Genomic DNA, 18898 nt, shown 5'->3' with positions numbered 1-18898 from the left:
AACTAATGATGTAATGTATGGGGATTAACATAAGAATAAAAAAAAAAAAGGTTAAAATCTTTAAATAAATCTTTCCTAAGGGGGTGTAGAGACACTTAATGGAATAATTGAGAAGTTTTCCAGAAAGCAAAGGAGGAAATGATTAGGCTAACTGATTAATTCCTATTCAAGAAAAAAAGGAGTGTTCAAATACAGTCTTGAAGCATATCATAAAAGATCTTATTCTATAGCTTATCTTATTTTATACACTTCCTACAGAATTGCTCATGTTGTTGTAGTAGGTAGGCTTTTAAGAGAAAGCATAAAGTTAAAACACACACATCCTTGTCTCCTCTTAGCTGCCCAGATCCCAATCGAGGCGCCCACATGGCAGGTATTGTGAGAAGAGAAGCTGTCAGCTTTCCGCGGTGGTCTCACATCTCCATTCCTCCAAGTCAAAGCTTCCCTAAGGGTGAGACCACTACTAGTGCATGGAGGAACACTGAAAGTTTTAATGGTTATATATTTATTTTAATGCTTCAGAAAACATATATCAGATACATGGCTTTATGGATGTTTTTCCTAAAGAAATTTATTTAAAAGTCATTGATGGTATATTAAAATAATTTCTAGAATACTGGTGGTACTTAAAGCCTGGCAAAAATCTGACCTGCAGTTTAGGGGAAAACTGTTGAGTGACTGTGGCTGCCATGATTTCATTTCATTCCCAATGCAGGAGATTTGAGAAATGACCTAATAGCTCTCTACTTGTCTGAACACTACTATGAGGTTGGTAACTGTAATTTGAGCTCATTGACTGAAACTGAGTTCACTGACTGAAATAATAACCTCGTACTGAGTTCAAAGCTTTCAAATAAATGGAATTAATAAAAAAAATTATGTAACAGGCTTCAGGATGATCTCCATATATAAGACTAAATACTGTGTGTGATTTTACCTCATATTTGTAAAAGATCCGGTGGAACATATTTTTGAGAGAAATTTTTAAGTAGTTTGATTACTAATAACTTTCTGTTCCAATGAAGAAATCCGTATTATTACTTCAATGTATCAAGTGAGAAAACCAAGGAATTGAATAAGACTTTGTACTTCTATATAAGACAGAATTTCTTGAGAAAAAACTGGTGATATTTATAAATAAGCAAAAACATTTAAGATGCTAGATATGGCTTTAGAAGTCACATACCTCAGGTTCAGAATCTAAAATGCATAACCATGATATTAAATACTTTATGTAGTAACTTTATATATGTTAGATTCACCCAACTGCTGCCTTATTTGGTTGGAGGAAATATGACTGAGATACTGATTACATATTTATTATTTGCATTGCAAAAACAAATTACACTTACCTTAATTAAGATTTTTTTTTAAATTTATTTATTTATTTGAGACAGAGAGAACGAGAGAGAGAGAGCACATGAGAGGGGGGAGGGTCAGAGGCAGAAGCAGGCTCCCTGCTGAGCAGGGAGCCCGATGCGGGACTCGATCCAGGGACTCCAGGATCATGACCTGAGCCGAAGGCAGTTGCTTAACCAACTGAGCCACCCAGGCGCCCCTACACTTACCTTAATTAATGTTGAATGGATTGTTAAGATTTTCCACTAAGCATTAATATTTCTAAGACATACCTAAGCAGCAGAATATACTTCATTATGTCTTATTCTATACTTAAGTCCAGAAGCATTATCTATACTACATATTTAAATATTTACTCCTTAGTGTGTTAATTTCCCAACTTAGAGAAGAACTGTATTCCAATCTTTGCATTTAGGTTAAAAGAATGGATCAATTTTTTCCATTTATTATTTGGGAAATTTTAATTAATTAGTCAAAATGGAACAATGAAAACATAAAAGTAGCTAGCACAAGAAATTGAGAATGAAGCATGTGGAAATCATCAAGTGTACTTAAAGTAGCAAATGATAAGCAGTTGAAAGCAAATACAATTTTTTGCTACTCTTTTACATCATGGAGGTGAAGAGCTTTCTTCCCAAATTGGAAGCCACCATATAATCTATAAGAACATGAAATACACTTATATATATAACGTGTATGGGCATGCAAACTGTCCAGATCAGCCACCTGTGCTTAATTTATGTTAGCCAATAGTCAATGTGTTTAGATAGCCAGCCACTCCCTTATAGTCCAACTGATGGAAACATCTCCAGAAAAAGAGACACAGTCTCTATAATATATACTGCCAACTTTTGGAGAATATCAGTAACAAATATGTATCAAAACACTTCTAAGTTTATTTTCCAGACCATTTTTGTAAGGTTTTTCTTTTTCTTTTTTACAACATTTACTCTGCAAATGGTTGATAAAATAAAAATTTTCAAATGAATAAAGAAAATAGAAAAAGCTCTTCGGTGGTCAGTCAAAAATGGTAAGTGAAGACTAAAATATTTATCTGAGTTTTTTAAAAGCACAAATGACAATGATGCCTGAGACCTACAAATATAAACAGAAATTTAAAAACAGTTGGGAACTAGTTTAGCAACTGGAAGGTGCTCAGTAAATATTCATAAGCAGAACAGGATACAAGAACTCTTTGGCTCTTTAAATATGAATTTGTATATAAGCTATGCCAACAATTCCAGAGCATACGAAAGAAAACTCTGGAAGAAAATATTAGTGCCAACGTCTTATCTCATTTTACATTCAAAACAACAGCTTCCAGGGATGTCTGGGTGGCTCAGTCAGTAAGCGACTGCCTTTGGCTCAGGTCATGATCCCAAGGTCCTGGGATCGAGCCCCATATAAAGCCCCACATCCAGCTTGCCGAGGGAGCCTTCTTCTCCCTCTCCCTCTGCCCCTCCCGTGCTCTTGCTTGCGTGTGCTCTCTCTCAAATAAATAAATAAAATCTTTAAAAAACAAACAAAAAAACAGCTTCCAAAATGAAAAATTCCAACTTGCAAAATATTTTATTTGGATTAAGTTGGCTTTGAAAATTCACTCATATATAAAAACTCAATTTAAAAAGGGGCTGATTATTAGAGATCAAATTTAGTCATTGATGGTTATCTGTTTCACTACTAATCCCTGTCTATTTAACAGCAGGGATCTAAACTTGTACTACAAACCCAGAACACATTAATTATACAGTTGATCCTTGAACAAGGCCAGGCAGGGGTTAGGGTACAGACTTCCGCCCCAGTCAAAAATCTGCAAATAACTTTTGACTCTCCAAATACTTAACTGTTAATTAAGCCTACTGTTGACTGGAAACTTTATTGATAATATAAACGGTCAATTGACACATATTTTGTATGTTATATGTATCATAAATATTTGTGTGTGTGTGCATATGTATATATATATATATACACTATTCTAACAATAAAGCTAGAGAAAAGAAAAAATTTTTAAAGAAAAGAAAATACTAAGAAAACCATAATGAAGAGAAAATGCATTCACAGTCCTATATGCACATTTACTGGAAAAAAAAAAAATCGGTGTATAGACAGGTCAGGCCAAGCTGGAGGCAGCAGTGAGCCTGGTAGCATGATGGTGATATTGTGCAGCCCAGGGCCTTGGTAGAGGCAGCTGCCTGGCGGGCAGGCAGCCACGATGGCCAGGGGATACTGTACAGCTGCCCCATCTGCCTGTAAGTGCGGCCACACATGAGTGGGAGGGGAGGAGTCCGTGCTTGATAGGGGCAGCAGCCTGCACACCCCCTGAGCCCCGTGCACAGAGGACTAGGGAGCAGGAGTGGCGGGTGTGTGGGTTCCCTGTGCAGCACCATCCTGTTCTCTGGGCACATTCCTTGCTTCAGCTCAGCATCCTGTCCACGAGCCCTGGGGGTAGACCCTGACCATCCTGTCAGCAATAGGGGGCAACCTGCAGCCCTGTTCAGTCTTGGTTCCCTGGGGGCTGCTGACAACCTCAGCAGGCTTCCTGGGCCTTCATGGGTCCTCGGAGGGCAGCAGGTTAGTTGCCTTCCTTTTGGTCCAATGAAGACTGGGGTGGACAGTCGTAAATAAATGTGTAGCTTTTGCTGTCAACTCTTAAATTAAAAAAAATATTCCTATAAGTGGACCTGAGCAGTTCAAACCCATGTTGTTCAGGGTCAACTGTATTTTACAACCAAGGCCATTAGAACATATCTGTATTTTTATACTCCCAAACAGCTCTCAGAATCATTCATGACCAGGCTGTCTCCAGAGGGAGCACTGGGACACCAAAGACAGCTCTTGTTTATCAACTGAGGAGCGGTGGTCCTCTGAAGTAGCTGACAGCTTTGAGTCTAATTACTTAAATAACTAAATGCTTAGAGAATAAGAAGTATCAAAACTTTGTTTCTTGAAACTTTTTTCTATTCTCTTAAGGCAAAGTTCTGTTTTAGATTCTGACATTATTGCTTTAGAAGAGTGTGGGTGAGGGGTTCCTGGGTGACCCAGTAGGTTAAGCCTCTGCCTTCAGCTCAGGTTATGATTCTGAGGTCCTGGGATGGAGCCCCTGCCTTAGGCTCCCTGCTCAGTGGGGAGCTTGCTTCTCCCTCTGCCCCTCCCCCTGCTTATGATTTCTCTCTCTCTCTCTCAAATAAATAAAGTCTTAAAAAAAAAAAAAAGAAGAGGAAGAAGAAGAGTGTGGGTGAGAGACAGTGACCGTAAGGATGGGCAAATTCCATAACCACAGGGATGGCATGATGGTTCTCCTATAATCCCTCGTAGGCAACAGATTTATTATTGTAGTTTTAATTTTTTTTAAGTATATGGTTTTCAAATAAGCAGAATGTTTTATCTTACTGACCACAGCTTAGAAGAAGCCTTTCAATTTTCTTCTTTGACATGTTTGGACAAGCAGATGAATGAAATGGTTTCACAGAAACCACAAAACCCACGTCAGGTGTGAAAGTGCTTTTTTTTTTTACCTGACAAGTCAAAACTGTAAGACATGCTAAGTGGCCACATTGCTGAAAAAAGAAAACAAACAACAAAAAGAAAATAATTCAGCTGTTAGGAATATACAGGGAGGACAAAAAAGGGAGGAGGATTCAAGAAGACCTATAATGGTACATTTCAGACTTTAAGGCAGAAGGCAGCGAATAAAAATCTGAAATACAACAAAACCATGAGTCTTAGTTTCAATTATATCACTAAGACTTGAAATGGAGTAACAATAAAAGAAAAAAAATAACTTTTTAAAGAACATGTTAAGAATGAAAGCATGATAAAGATACAAAACATTTTAAAGAAACATAGTATAGGATTTTGGCTTAAATAGAACATGATTTTAGGGTACAAAATTTTTTAAATTTAAGAATAAATGTGTTCTTAAGTAATTTATTTCAGGATGAAAGTCTGACCAAAATCTCTGCCTAAGGTGAAACACTTCATAAAAATCTCCCTCAGGAACTAGCATCACAATGCATCACTATACTGCCTCTTGTAGGCAATGTAACCTAGCAGTTGAAGAGAGGCCCCAGGAGCCAGAATGTCTGAGTTTAAATCTCAGCTCTGCCACTTATGAGCAGTGTGATTCTGGGAAAGTTACTTAACCTCTCTGTGCTTCTATTCTCTTAAGGCAAAGTTCTGTTTTAGATTTTGACATCATTGCTTTAGAAGAGGGTGGGTGAGGGGTTACTTAATCTGTAAAATGGGAAGAATGGTACTTATCTCATGAGATTGTTAATGAAGATTAAATGACCCGACCAAAAAAAGGTGCTTGCACATGGCAAACAGTGCTTCACACATAGTAAAATCTCACTAAATATGATTTCTTAAGAATAAAGTTATTTATTTCCTATTGAAATAATTGGTCTTAAAATTTTTATTACATATGCTTAAAACCATTGAACTGTGTACTTTATATGGGTGAATTTTATGGTAGATAAATTACGCCTCAATAAAGCTATTTTTTAAAAAAAAGCTTACTACAAAGATTTGATTAATTTGAGTATTCATGACAGTGAGAATTAACTATTTTCACTGCAGCCCAAAACTCTTACCAGTACCATCTATCCTATGACCTAGGTTGAGGGAGGACAAGCACCTTTATGGTCAGAAGTGGACAGAACCTCAGATCTATAGTGGGGATGGAAGTATAGGCATAATGGGCAGAATGTCTCCCCCATTCATGTCTTCCAGGTAGATTTCCAGGTAGAGTTCTAACACTTAAATTTAACAGAATGTAAGTATCTCTCAATATGTTTTTTGGCAGATGTTTTTAAAGATTTAATTTACACTTACAATCCAAAGTCTCAACACAGTATTAAAAAAAATGATGTAAAGGTAGAGCATTCAGTTAGATCCCAAATACAACTAGTCAAGATGTTGGAATCAGGGCGCCTGGGTGGCTCAGTCAGTTAAGCGTCTGCCTTCGGCTCAGGTCATGATCCCAGGGTCCTGGGATCGAGTCCCACATCGGGCTCCCTGCTCTGCGGGGAGCCTGCTTCTCCCTCTCCCACTCCCCCTGCTTGTGTTCCCTCTCTCGCTGTGTCTCTCTCTGTTAAATAAATAAATAAAATCTTTAAAAAAAAAAAAAGATGTTGGAATCATATGTAGATGTTTTTAAAAGCACTTATGTCAAAAAAGGAGATGTGTATCTTAAACTGGGCAAATACAGCAACTATTTGTTGACAATCATACTTATTGTTTGATGACTAGGAAATAATATTTTAAGTATTTCATTCTAGTAAATAAATTAGGATGTAACTTTTTTTTTTTTTAAAGATTTTTATTTATTTGTCAGAGAGAGAGAGAGAGCACAAGCAGGGGGAGCAGCAGAGGGAGAGGGAGAAGCAGGCTCCTCACTGAGCAAGGAGCCTGATGTGGGACTCGATCCCAGGACCCTGGGATCATGACCTGAGCCGAAGGCAGACGCTTAACGACTGAGCCACCCAGGCGTCCCTAGGATGTAACTTTTAAATAAGCATTTTACTGTGTTTTAGTTACCTCACAGAAAAGTAGTTAGGAATTTTATACTGATGAGAATAATCATCCACTCACCATTCAAAAAATCCTCTATTTCTTGTAGAAACACTTTTCTAGATATGTCTCCTCAGGCAAGGGAAACAAAAGCAAAAACAAACTAATGGGACTACACCAAATAAAAAGCTTTTGCACAGTGAAGGAAACCATCAACAAAACTAAAAGGCAACCTACTGAATGGGAGCAGATATTTGCAAATGATATAACCAATAAGGGATTAATATCCAAAATATATAAAAAACTTATGTAACTCAACACCGAAAACCCCAAATAATACAATTAAAAATGGGCAGAGGACATGAATAGACATTTCTCCAAGGAAGACAACCAGATGGTCAACAGACACATGAAAAGATGCTCACCATCACTCATCATCAGGGAAATGCAAATCAAACCCACAATGAGATATCACCTCACACCTCACAGAACGGCTAAAAACAAAAATATAAGAAACAACAAGTGTTGACAAGGATGTGGAGAAAAAGGAACCCTTGTGCACTGGTGGTGGCAATGTAAACTGTTGCAGCTACTGTGGACAACTGTATGGAGGTTCCTCGAAAAATTAAAAATAGAATTACCATATTATCCAGTAATTCTACTACTGGGTATTTATCCAAAGAAAACAAAAACACTAATTCAAAAAGATATACACACCTCTATGTTTACTGCAGCATTATTTACAACTGCCAAGAAATGGAAGCAGCTCAAGTGTCCATCAATTGATGAATGGATAAAGAAGATGTGGAATGGATAAAGAAGACATAAAGAAGGTGTGTGTGTGTGTGTGTGTATATACACACATCTACACAATGGAATATTATTCAGCCATAAAAAAGAATGAAATCTTGCCATTTGCAACAACATGGATGGATCTAAAGGATATGATGCTAAGTGAAATGTGTTGGTTAGAGAAAGATAAATACCATATGATTTTACTCATATTCAGAATTTAAGAAACTAAACAAACAAAGGAAAAAGAGACAAAGAAAAAAAAACCCTGGTGGTTACCAGAGGGTAGGTGGGTGGGGGGATGGGTGAAATAGGTGAAGGGGACTAAGAGGACATTTATCCTAATGAGCACTGAGAAGTGTAGAAAATTGCTGAATCATTATATTGTACACCTGAAACTAATATAACACTGTATGTTAACTCTACTTGAATAAAAAAAAAACCCACCTATTTAAAAAAGCCTGCATTTCTGTAAAAGGCATCCGAATTGGCAAAGAAGAAGTCAAACTCTCACTCTTCGCAGATGACATGATACTCTATGTGGAAAACCCAAAAGACTCCACCCCAAAATTGCTAGAACTCATACCTGAATTCAGCAAAGTCACAGGATATAAAATCAATGCACAGTAATAAGTTGCATTTCTATACACTAACAATGAGACAGAAGAAAGAGAAATTAAGGATCCCATTTCCAATTGTGCCAAAACCCATAAGATACCTAGGAATAAACCTTGCCAAAGAGGCAAAAGATATGTACTCAAAAAACTATAGAAAATTTATGAAAGAAATTGAAGAAGACACAAAGAAATGGAAAAACGTTCCATGCTCATGGATTAGAAGAACAAATATTGTTAAAATGTCTATTCTACCTAGAGCAATCTATACAGTCAATGCAATCCCTATCAACTTTTTTCACAGAGCTGGAACAAATAATCCTAAAATTTGTTTGGAGCCAGAAAAGCCCAAATAGCCAAGGGAATGTTGAAAAAGAAAACCAAGGCCAGTGGCATCACAATTCCGGACTTCAAGCTCTATTACAAAGCTGTGATCACCAAGACAGTATGGTATTGGCACAAAAACAGACACATAGATCCATGGAACAGAACAGAGAGCCCAGATATGGACCCTCAACTCTATGGTCAAATAATCTTTGACAAAGCAGGAAAAAACATGCAATGGAAAAAAGACAGTCTCTTCAATAAATGGTGCTGGGAAAATTGGACAGCTACATGCAGAAGAATGAAACTGGACCATTTCCTTACACCACACACAAAAATAAATTCAAGATGGATGAAAGACCTAAATGTGAGACAGGAATCCATCAAAATCCTAGAGGAGAACATAGTCAGTAACCTCTTCTACATCGGCCACAGCAACTTCTTTCAAAACACGTCTCCAAAGGCAAGGGAGACAAAAGCAAAAATGAACTATTGGGGAAAAAAAAAATGAACTATTGGGACTTCATCAGGATAAAAAGCTTTTGCACAGCAAAGGAAACAGTTGACAAAACCAAAATACAACCAACAGAATGGGAGAAGATATTTGCAAATGTCTTATCAGATAAAGGGCCAGTATCCAAAATCTATAAAGAACTTACCAAACTCAACACCCAAAGAACAAATAATCCAATCAGGAGGGGTGCCTGGGTGGCTCTGTCGGTTAAACGCCTGCCTTTGGCTAGGGTCCTGATCTCAGTGTCCTGGGATCAAGTCCCACCTCGGGCTCCCTGTCTGCTTCTCCCTCTTCCTCTGCCCCTCCCCCCTGCTCATGCACAGGCACTCTCTCTCTCAAATAAGTATATTTTTAAAAAATAATCCAATCAGGAAATGGGCAGAAGACATGAACAGACATTTCTCTGGAGAAGACATACAAATGGCCAAAACACATGAAAAAGTGCTCAGCATCACTCGGCATCAGGGAAATACAAATCAAAACCACAGTGAGATACCACCTCACACCGGTCAGAATAGCTAAAGTTAACAACACAGAAAACAACAGATGTTGGCAAGGATGTGGAGAAAGGGGAACACTTTAGCACTGTTGGTGGGGATGCAAACTGGTGCAGCCACTCTGGAAAACAGTATGGAAGTTCCTCAAAAAATTAAAAAACAGAACTACCCTATGACCCAGCAATTGCACTGCTAGGTATTTACCCCAAAGGTACAAATGTAATGATCCGAAGGGGCACCTGTACCCCAATGTTTATAGCAGCAATGTCCACAATAGCCAGACTATGGAAAGAGCCCAGATGTCCACTGACAGATGAATGGATAAAGATGTGGTACATATATACAATGGAATACTACTTAGCCAACAAAAAAATGAAATCTTGCCATTTGCAATGACACGGATGGAACTAGAGGGTATTATGCTGAGTGAAATAAGTCAATCAGAGGAAGACAATTATATGATCTCATTCATACGTGGAATTTAAGAAATAAAACAAAGGAGCATAGGGGAATGGAGGGAAAAATAAAACAAGATGAAATCAGAGAGGGAGACAGACCATAAAAGACTCTTAATCATAGGAAACAAACAGGGTTGCTAGAGCGGAGGGGGGTAGAGGAATAGGGTAACCGGGTGATGAACATTAAGGAGGGCATGTGATGTAATGAGCACTGGGTATTATATAAGATTGATGAATCACTGAACTCTACCTCTGAAACTAATAATACACTATATGTTAATAAAAAAAATTCATAGCAGAAACTTAAAGTTCAATAATCAAGATATTCTGGATGCAGAAATTATGTTTTAAACAGAAAAGGATTTCATAATTTAGCTAATACTCATTGAAGAAATTAAGTGTTCTACCTCAAAACGTTGATTTTACAAAAGTGCTACAAATTTAATTTTTAATGCTTTTCTAAAGAAAAATCTAAACATTTATTAATTGTAATTGTAATTAATTATTTTTAAGACTTCTATGAAGGAATATTACATTTAACCCTTGTAGAAGTAAATATCCAGTTTCTGCTGTCCATAATCTGATTGATCTGATCATAGTATTCATATATGCATTAGTGTGCGGTTTTCAAATAAGTATCTGTGAATCATAAAAAAGCCTGCATTTCTGAATTCAAATACTATGAACTCTAGATTTTCCTAATTATACATAGCAAATAAAAGACAACATATTCTCAAAGCACTTGCCACCCTTCTCTAATATCTTCTCATTCTGTTCTTCTCTGATACATGAATCTATCTTTTGAAATAGGATTGACTACTGCATAAGAAAGGGATGCTATTATTTCTTGGAAGATGAGGTTTGTATCTTTTCCAAGTTCTGTATATCACAAAGAGGAGAGAAATCAAGCATAACAGCAATTCAGAAGTTTATGGAAAAGATGCTTTTTAAAGGTACAATTTATATTTAAAACCCAAAGTCTCAATTCAGTATGAGATGTTAGGAAAAAGAAAATGACTGGACATGAACAAAGACTGATGCACAAGAATAGTATTTTCAGACTTGACAGAAAAAAAAAATGGAGAGTCTGTCAAACAATAGGGAGGGGCGCCTGGGTGGCTCAGTCGTTAAGCGTCTGCCTTCGGCTCAGGTCATGATCCCAGGGTCCTGGGATCGAGCCCCGCATCGGGCTCCCTGTTGGGCGGGGAGTCTGCTTCTCCCTCTCCCACTCCCCCTGCTTGTGTTCCCTCTCTTGCTGTCTTTCTCTCTGTCAAATAAATAAATAAAATCTTTAAAAAAAAAATAGGGAAATAAATTTAGCCATATGTCAGGATACAAGGGCCTATTCAATGACATGGGAAGATGTTCACATCACATACAATGTTAAGTGAAGAGAACAGAATACTGTGCATACAGTTCTCGTCTCCATTTCATACTGCACAAGTAGATTCACAGTGGATGCTTCTGGATGTTGAAATTATGGGTAACATTTCTTCTTTAAACATTTACACATTTTTTCTATAGTGAGATTCTGCTTACAATTACATGGAGGGAAAAGGTTATAAAAATATTTAGGAAAACATCTCCTCAAGTTCATTCTGCCAATCTCATCCTAATCAAACTCCCCAAAGCAAAATTGTATGGTAAGAACCAATGATTCATTCAGAAATGAACCCAAATCCCTTACTTTCCAATAAGATTCAAGATCAGTTTGAAAGCAGAATTGTAGAAGATTCTCACAGAATGAACAATCACTTTCTGTAACAGGTCAATTCTAATGGTTGTGAAACACCATTCATAAGGTTAAAATAAAAAATAAAATAGTAAGATATGCTCGCAACATAAAATTGATTTTTAATTGTTTTTTTAAAGATTTATTTATTTACTTGAGCATGAGAGAGAGACAGAGAGTGCCAGCGTGCGAGTGGGGGAAGGGGCAGAGGGGGAGAATATCCAAGTAGACTCCTGTGCTGAGCTCGGAGCCCGACATGGGGGCTCCATCCTAGGAGCCATGAGATCAGGACCAAGAGTCGGTCACTTAACAGACTGAGCCACCCAGGCACCCCTGATATTTAATTATTCTAAAGTAGGTTTCCTGATATTTAGCATCTAATTTGTTTAAAATGAAATAGAAGAATATGTATGTGACAAAGGCTTACAATGACCCTTTCAAGCAATGAGGGTGTCCCCTTGACACTTAGAAGGACTGCTAGTGTCTCCCTCAGATGGCCTCACTAATGCCTTCTGATTGGCTGCTGGTAATGGCTCTTGCAGCATGAACACAACACTCCGGAGTCATTCTTCTGTAAGCATCTCCAGGCAGGCATTATTATTATTTTTTTTACATTATTATTATTTTGTTAATCACCATACATTACATCATTAGTTTTTGATGTAGTATTCCATGATTCGTTTTTTGTGTATAACACCCAGTGCTCCATGCAGAACATGTCCTCTTTAATACCCATCACCAGGCTAACCCATCCCCTCACCCCCCTCCCCTCTAGAACCCTCAGTTTGTCAGAGTCCATAGTCTCTCATGGTTCGTCTCCCCCTCCGATTTCCCCCCCTTCAGTCTTCCCTTCCTGCTATCTCTGCACCCCAGGAGATGACATGGTTTTTAATAGAAAGTAAAGGTTCAAAAACCATTAGAAAAGTGAAGGAACTATATGTCAAATATCATCCACATTGTACAAGAACATTATGCCTATCTTGCTCCTTTCTCTATTCTATTGGTACTTCCACTGAAGCTGACAATCCCTCAGCCTAATTACTCTGTACTCCTGTAAATCATGAAAGCTTACTTTTCTCATGGTAATATATTTGTTTTGCCTCATAGCTTTGTTGAAATCTTTTCTTTTACCCCCATTGTTTCTTTTCAAGGTATACCAATTTAAAAAAATCCAGTCTTAAACTAGCATCCCATAATACCACTTCCTTATTTTTCCACAGTGGTTCTTACTCTTTGAGGCTGTGTACTCTTTAGGAAACCGAGGAAAGCTATGGACCTCTCTCCAGAAAAATTCACATACATACACTTTGTGAAATAAGCACACATTTTTTATATTTCAGGGGATTCACAGACTCTCGTCAGCCCCATTCAAGGACTCTCAGGATACTAACTCTTGGTGCACATGGCTTCTATGTTTTAGTTCATTATTATACAAATGCTTATATGGATTTGTCACTTAGCATGCTTTAAACATTATTTTTAAGAGACAACACCTGCTGCCATAAAAATTAGACAGGGATAAATTGATACAACCTTTATTCACTCAGTAGCTTTGTAACTGGAAGGTACATTCAATTACTGCAGCACCTATGGGAGCACTTCTACAACAATGAACAAGAACGATGTGGGCCCTGCTGGCAAGAAGGTCACAAGGTAAAAGAAGGGCTGAGAGTCTAACAAAAGGATACCAAAATGACATGACTGAAGAATTCCAGGCTGGATGCAGGGGCAGCAGTCAAAGCTGATGTGATAAACTAGACAAGAGAAGATGACAGGCTGGGTTAGGATAGTTTTGGGGGGAAACTAAGAAGATCTAGAATAAGAAACATCAACAGGGCTTGGCTGTTAGGTAGAAGTCAGAGACGACACAGAGGTTCTGCGTTGAGCACGCTGAGATGGGGAAACAGGAGAAGATGGTTTGGGAGAAAACAGATGGGTTCTCCTGTCCTGCTGTAGGCCCTAGCTAGCAGACAGCTGGATGAACGGGTGTGAGCTCAGAGAGATTGGGAGCTTTAGTAGCCAGAACAAAAACCATGGAAAAGGGTACAGTTGCTCAGAGAGGTGAGCCCAGGATAGAAATCTGAAGGACCAAGCAGAGTCTAAAAGAGGCAGGAAAAGATATCAGAGGAGAAAACTAGGAGTGTGTGGTTCCTTTCCTGTTCAGATGCCACTATCATCTATTTTCCTAAAGGAAATTTCTCTGAATCCTTTGGGCATCTTTAATCTTACAAATAGGTGGAGAGCTGTATAAACAAAAATGTTTACAAACATTTTATAATATGGTCTTGCTATAAATCAAAATCAATGTGTATTTATAGTACACATTAAAAAACATTAAATAAATATAAAGGAAGCTTGGGAATAAGTTAAGTGATATCAGATAACAATCACTGCTTTCATCACATAATACTGTATATCTTTAAACCCAAAATTAAGACAACAAAAACGTGAAGTAAAACTATTTATCATATTTCTAAAACATAATAGCTATGTATATGTATTACAACTTATGAAGTATTTTGATCACAATCCTATTTAATTCTTACATAAAAGCTATAATTAAAGTGCAGAGGAATTTTTTTTTAAATGTTTTATTTATTTATTCATGAAAGTCAGAGAGAGAGAGAGAGGCAGAGGCAGAGGGAGAAGCAGGCTCCCCGCCTAGCAGGGAGCCCGATGCGGGACTCGATCCCAGGACCCTGGGATCATGACCTGAGCCGAAGGCAGACGCTTAACGACTGAGCCACCCAGGCGCCCCAGTGCAGAGGAATTTTTATCCCCCTTCTGCCAATGAAGAAATCAACACTCAGAAAGGTAAAGGGACTCTCCTCAAACCACAGTCTAGAGAATGGCAGAGCAATTCCCACTAAACCATGACGCTCTCATGTGGTTCAGTATCATATGGGGAAAGAATTTCCTATTCTGTGAATTTTAAGTATAAACTTCGAGTGTGTGTGTGTGAGAGAGAGAGAGAGACAGAGAGAGAGAGAGGAACAAACACTGTTTTTACTTTGCACCATTATGCCACTACTTTTCGCCGGGCTGGTTGTACAGAGACACTGGTTCAAGTGGCTGAGGCTAGACCAGCAGTGCAGTAAGCAGCTGACTCACCTAATCTGCTGCGTCTAATCTCCTCTGGTGAGACGGGCCGCAGCTTTCTTTCTGCTTTGATTTCTTCTAATATTCTTTCATGGAGGCTCCGTGGCCGTGGTGGAGTGGGTTTCAGTTTTCTGGCTGAGACCTTGGGGGGAAAAAAGTAATGGCTATAGACTTCAGTAGTTGTCTTTAAATAATTCCTACTGAAGTCCATTCCTCTAGTGCAGTATTATGAAATTGTATTTCATTGATTGCAGTAACACTGACAAAGGACTACTTTAAGCAACAGGGAGATTACTGGATTTCACAGTAACTTAGTCATATGTGCTCAACCAATTGTAAGGAGTCAGTTTTGCTGAAGTTATAATTATGTTCACAATATGCTACCATGATAGGCAATCAACTGAAATGTAACCTATACTTTATCTATTACTATTACTGTTTTTAAAAGTAACATTTCTGAGTAAATCATCACAACCTTCTTAGATTACTCTTGTTATCTTCTTTCTATAGTTGAAGAAATAAAGGCTGAGAGAGGCTGATTAATATCCTTAGGGACATGTGGCTACTAAACTGCACCATAACTCAGGTTGTTTTGAGTTAAATCATCTTAAGACAGCTTTGTATTGAATAATATTAAGTGCTTTTTCTGTGACTGAAGAGTATAACTTACAGTTAGGCTTCATCATTCTGAGAATAAAAGATCAGTGTAAAAACTACCTCAAGAGCTGAGTTCCAGAGACCACGTCCTACAGGACAGCACATTGCTATGTGACCTCCAACAAAGGGGAACACTCAGATCACATACCGGATTTAAAGGGGGTCTTGATCTGATGAAGTCCAGGATGATTTCATGAGCACTTTTTTTTAACCGAGGGGGAATATCACCGTTGACCTGAAAGGAGACAAAAAGTACAAGATCCATATGACTCTAGGATTATCATTATGTTTCTGGATACAGCTCTTACCTCAAAATTACTGAAAGTGTACTTTGGCTCTACCAAAGACGTATTTCGAATCAATAAAATGGAGAATAAATAGCTGAGTGATTCAGAGCAAAAATAACCATGTAGAATTGAAGAAAATACAAGTTCATAAAGTGAATCACTAATTCTACCACTTGGTGAAAATATATACTAGACTCATCCTTTCCTACAAAAAGTTTCTAAAATTATGAATGTGAATGGAATAAATAATACTATGCTTATTAATTATTTTATAACTTATAAAGCCTTTTACTTCTTATTTTCATCCTTGTACAAAACTTAGGTATCAGGAAGGACTGGTGACTTGAGTCACATTCTACAAATAAAACTCAGGCTCATGTCAAGGAGGGTATCTGGGGCAGTCACACAATTAGTAAGTTCGAGAGTTTTGGTAGAGCCCTCATCTGCCTCTGACTCCTGCTCTTACGTACTCTCTTTATAGCAATGTGTTACAGAAAGAAAGTTTTTTTAAAAAGATTTTATTTATTTGATAGAGAGACACAGTGAGAGAGCGAACACAAGCAGGGGGAGTGGGAGAGGCAGAAGCAGGCTTCCCATGGAGCAGGGAGCCCTATGCGGGGCTCGATCCCAGGACCCTGGGATCGTGACCTGACCTGAAGGCAGACGCTTAACTGACTGAGCCACCCAGGTGCCCCTAAAAAGAAATTTTTAAAAGCAATTTAAGAAAACCCCAGAAACCCACAAAAAATAACAATTTAAACTCACATTCTGACCACCCCAGAAGGCACAGTTGTGACCATTTCGTCCTATTTATTTCCTAGTCTTAATATGAAAAAAATAGAACCTGCTAGGCATTTTCTATCATGCTCCTCATGAAAGATGGATGAAAAAAGAAATGTTAACAAGTTATAAATTTTTAAAAATGACAAATACCTAATACTTCTCAAAATCCAGAAAATTAGCATACTGTTTTCATTAATGCCTGACTGAAAAATCTCCTTTCCCCTTCTACTTTGGAGACCTCTTTGATTACCCCATCATATTCTAATAACTTTATAATATCAATTTTGTTGGAGAGAAGAAAAAGATAATTTGGTTATTCCTCTTGCATCGATGGTTGATTTTTTTATTTCAGTAGGTTAGAAATGTTTCTTTATGCTTCACAACTCGTTATTGGAAATGTCACTTAAATTTTAGAATTATTGTAAAATTCGGTAAAATCTTTTTCAGGTTTTTTTTTTAAAGATTTATTATTTGAGAGGAGAGAGTGTGAGAGCCCAAGGCAGGGGAGGGGCAGAGGGAGAAGCAGACTCCCAGCTGAGCGATCCCAGGACCCTGAGATCATGACCTGAGCTGAAGGCAGACACTTAACTGACTGAGCCACCCAGGTGCCCCTCAGGTATTTTTGTAAGACTGTAAGATTTCAGGGTGTGCACAGTTTTCTTGTCCTCACCAACCTTAAATACTACTTTAATTGCTCACAAGTCATTAATCAGTTGGTTATTCCTCACTGCAGATGTATGAGCTTTGATTTTTTGTCCATGTTGCTACTTTGTGTCTACTGACAAATAACGTTAAATATATTTTTTTTTAAAAGGACCTGAATTGCCACTCCCAAGCCCAGTCTGCTCCCCAAATGCGACCCCTCTATCTGAGTTCAGGGTGTGTGACAAGCCTGCTGTGACCTACACAGCATCCACTCTCTTCTTCCCTGGGCCACACCTCCCACCCCTGAATGAAGCCAGGATGGCCCATGGAAAGATTTAGGAGTAAAAGCTGCTTGAACTGCTAGTACTTGGTGTAAGGAGGGCATGTCTGCTAGCAGCCCACCTGGAGGCTTAACGGGACAGGACGACAGCCCCCTACCTATGGATTTGGTGTTACATAAGATTTTTTAAAAAATCCTTATTGTATGGAACAACTTAAATCAGACTTTCCTATTATTTTCAACTCTAATCCTGAGCAGGATAATACATATCTTTCTAGCCATTTTTCATATGATTTTACTTCAATGTTTATTTTCCATCACAACACCAGTGTTTAGGGAATTGGTTTAAATAAGGCCAGGGTTGTAAACTCCGTTCCCCAAACAAGCACGTAAGTTCAGTTTCCACACTAGTCAGAAACTGTGCCCTGGATCCCAATTACAAAATGTGCATCAGTGCTCATGAGGTAGATGGCAGAACGGTATGGAAGTGAGTCAGTGAAAGTCCATACCAGGATGAAAAAAAGTAACTTTGTGCTAATAATGTCATTCTGCTGCTGACTCAGTGAAATTATTTTCCTATAAATACAGAACACATACTGAAACAAGCTCTCTGAGCTGCAATGATAAATGATTCCTGGGTGAACAAAATAGTAGAGCCACAAGTAAATAAGACATTTATACAACTTGATCTCATTTCTGAGCCACAATTTCTTAACTTCTAAATAACAGATGTTGTTTCTACATCTGCATTTTTAAAAAGTGAGTTATTTGAAGCTATTTGTTAGAATTAGAGCATTTTACTCAAACATTTTAGAAAAAGCCAACTGAAATGTCTTACACTTCTGTAACTTAATATTCTGAATAATATCCAATATGGCTAAGCCACCAACTCCAAACATCAGCACAACTGTACCGAAAACAGAGGATTACTATGGTATGGTTATGTAGTTCAAACCTGAGGATAAAATTAAAAACATCTCAGCATAGTACTTCGGGTAAACAAAGACCATGTTTGAAAGCTCTCTGTGTTTACTCTTTATAAAAATATTTGTTTTTATTTTTATTTATTTATTTATTTATTTATTTATTTATTTATTTATTTATGTTAATCACCATACATTACATCATTAGTCTTTGATGTAGTGTTCCATGATTCATTGTTTGCGTATAACACCCAGTGCTCCATGCAGTACGTGCCCTCTTTAATACCCATCACCAGGCTAACCCATCCCCGCACCCCTCTCCCCTCTAGGACCCTCAGGTTGTTTCTCAGAGTCCATACGCTCTCATGGTTCATCTCCCCCTCCGATATCCCCCCCTTTATTCTTCCCTTCCTGCTATTT

The 18898-nt window shown here is 38.0% G+C and overlaps 1 protein-coding gene across 1 annotated transcript in view; it reads right to left on the bottom strand.

Annotated features, from left to right (window-relative positions):
- SPIRE1 (spire type actin nucleation factor 1) overlaps nucleotides 1-18898 on the bottom strand; it is a 170636-nt gene that overhangs the window by 13539 nt on the left and 138199 nt on the right. The window contains exons 8-10 of the mRNA XM_081802551.1: nucleotides 15709-15795; nucleotides 14916-15045; nucleotides 13398-13558 (exon numbers count right to left, since the gene is read on the bottom strand). Of these exons, the coding sequence (XP_081658677.1) occupies nucleotides 13398-13558; nucleotides 14916-15045; nucleotides 15709-15795 (378 nt within the window). The remainder of the gene's footprint in view (nucleotides 1-13397; nucleotides 13559-14915; nucleotides 15046-15708; nucleotides 15796-18898) is intronic.

This window comes from Leptonychotes weddellii, chromosome 13, assembly GCF_054177405.1.
Source record: "Leptonychotes weddellii isolate Sample4059 chromosome 13, ASM5417740v2, whole genome shotgun sequence".
Taxonomy (NCBI): Eukaryota; Metazoa; Chordata; class Mammalia; order Carnivora; family Phocidae; genus Leptonychotes; species Leptonychotes weddellii.
Note: the sequence above shows the minus strand (reverse complement) of the source record. Positions and strands in the feature narration are given on the sequence as shown.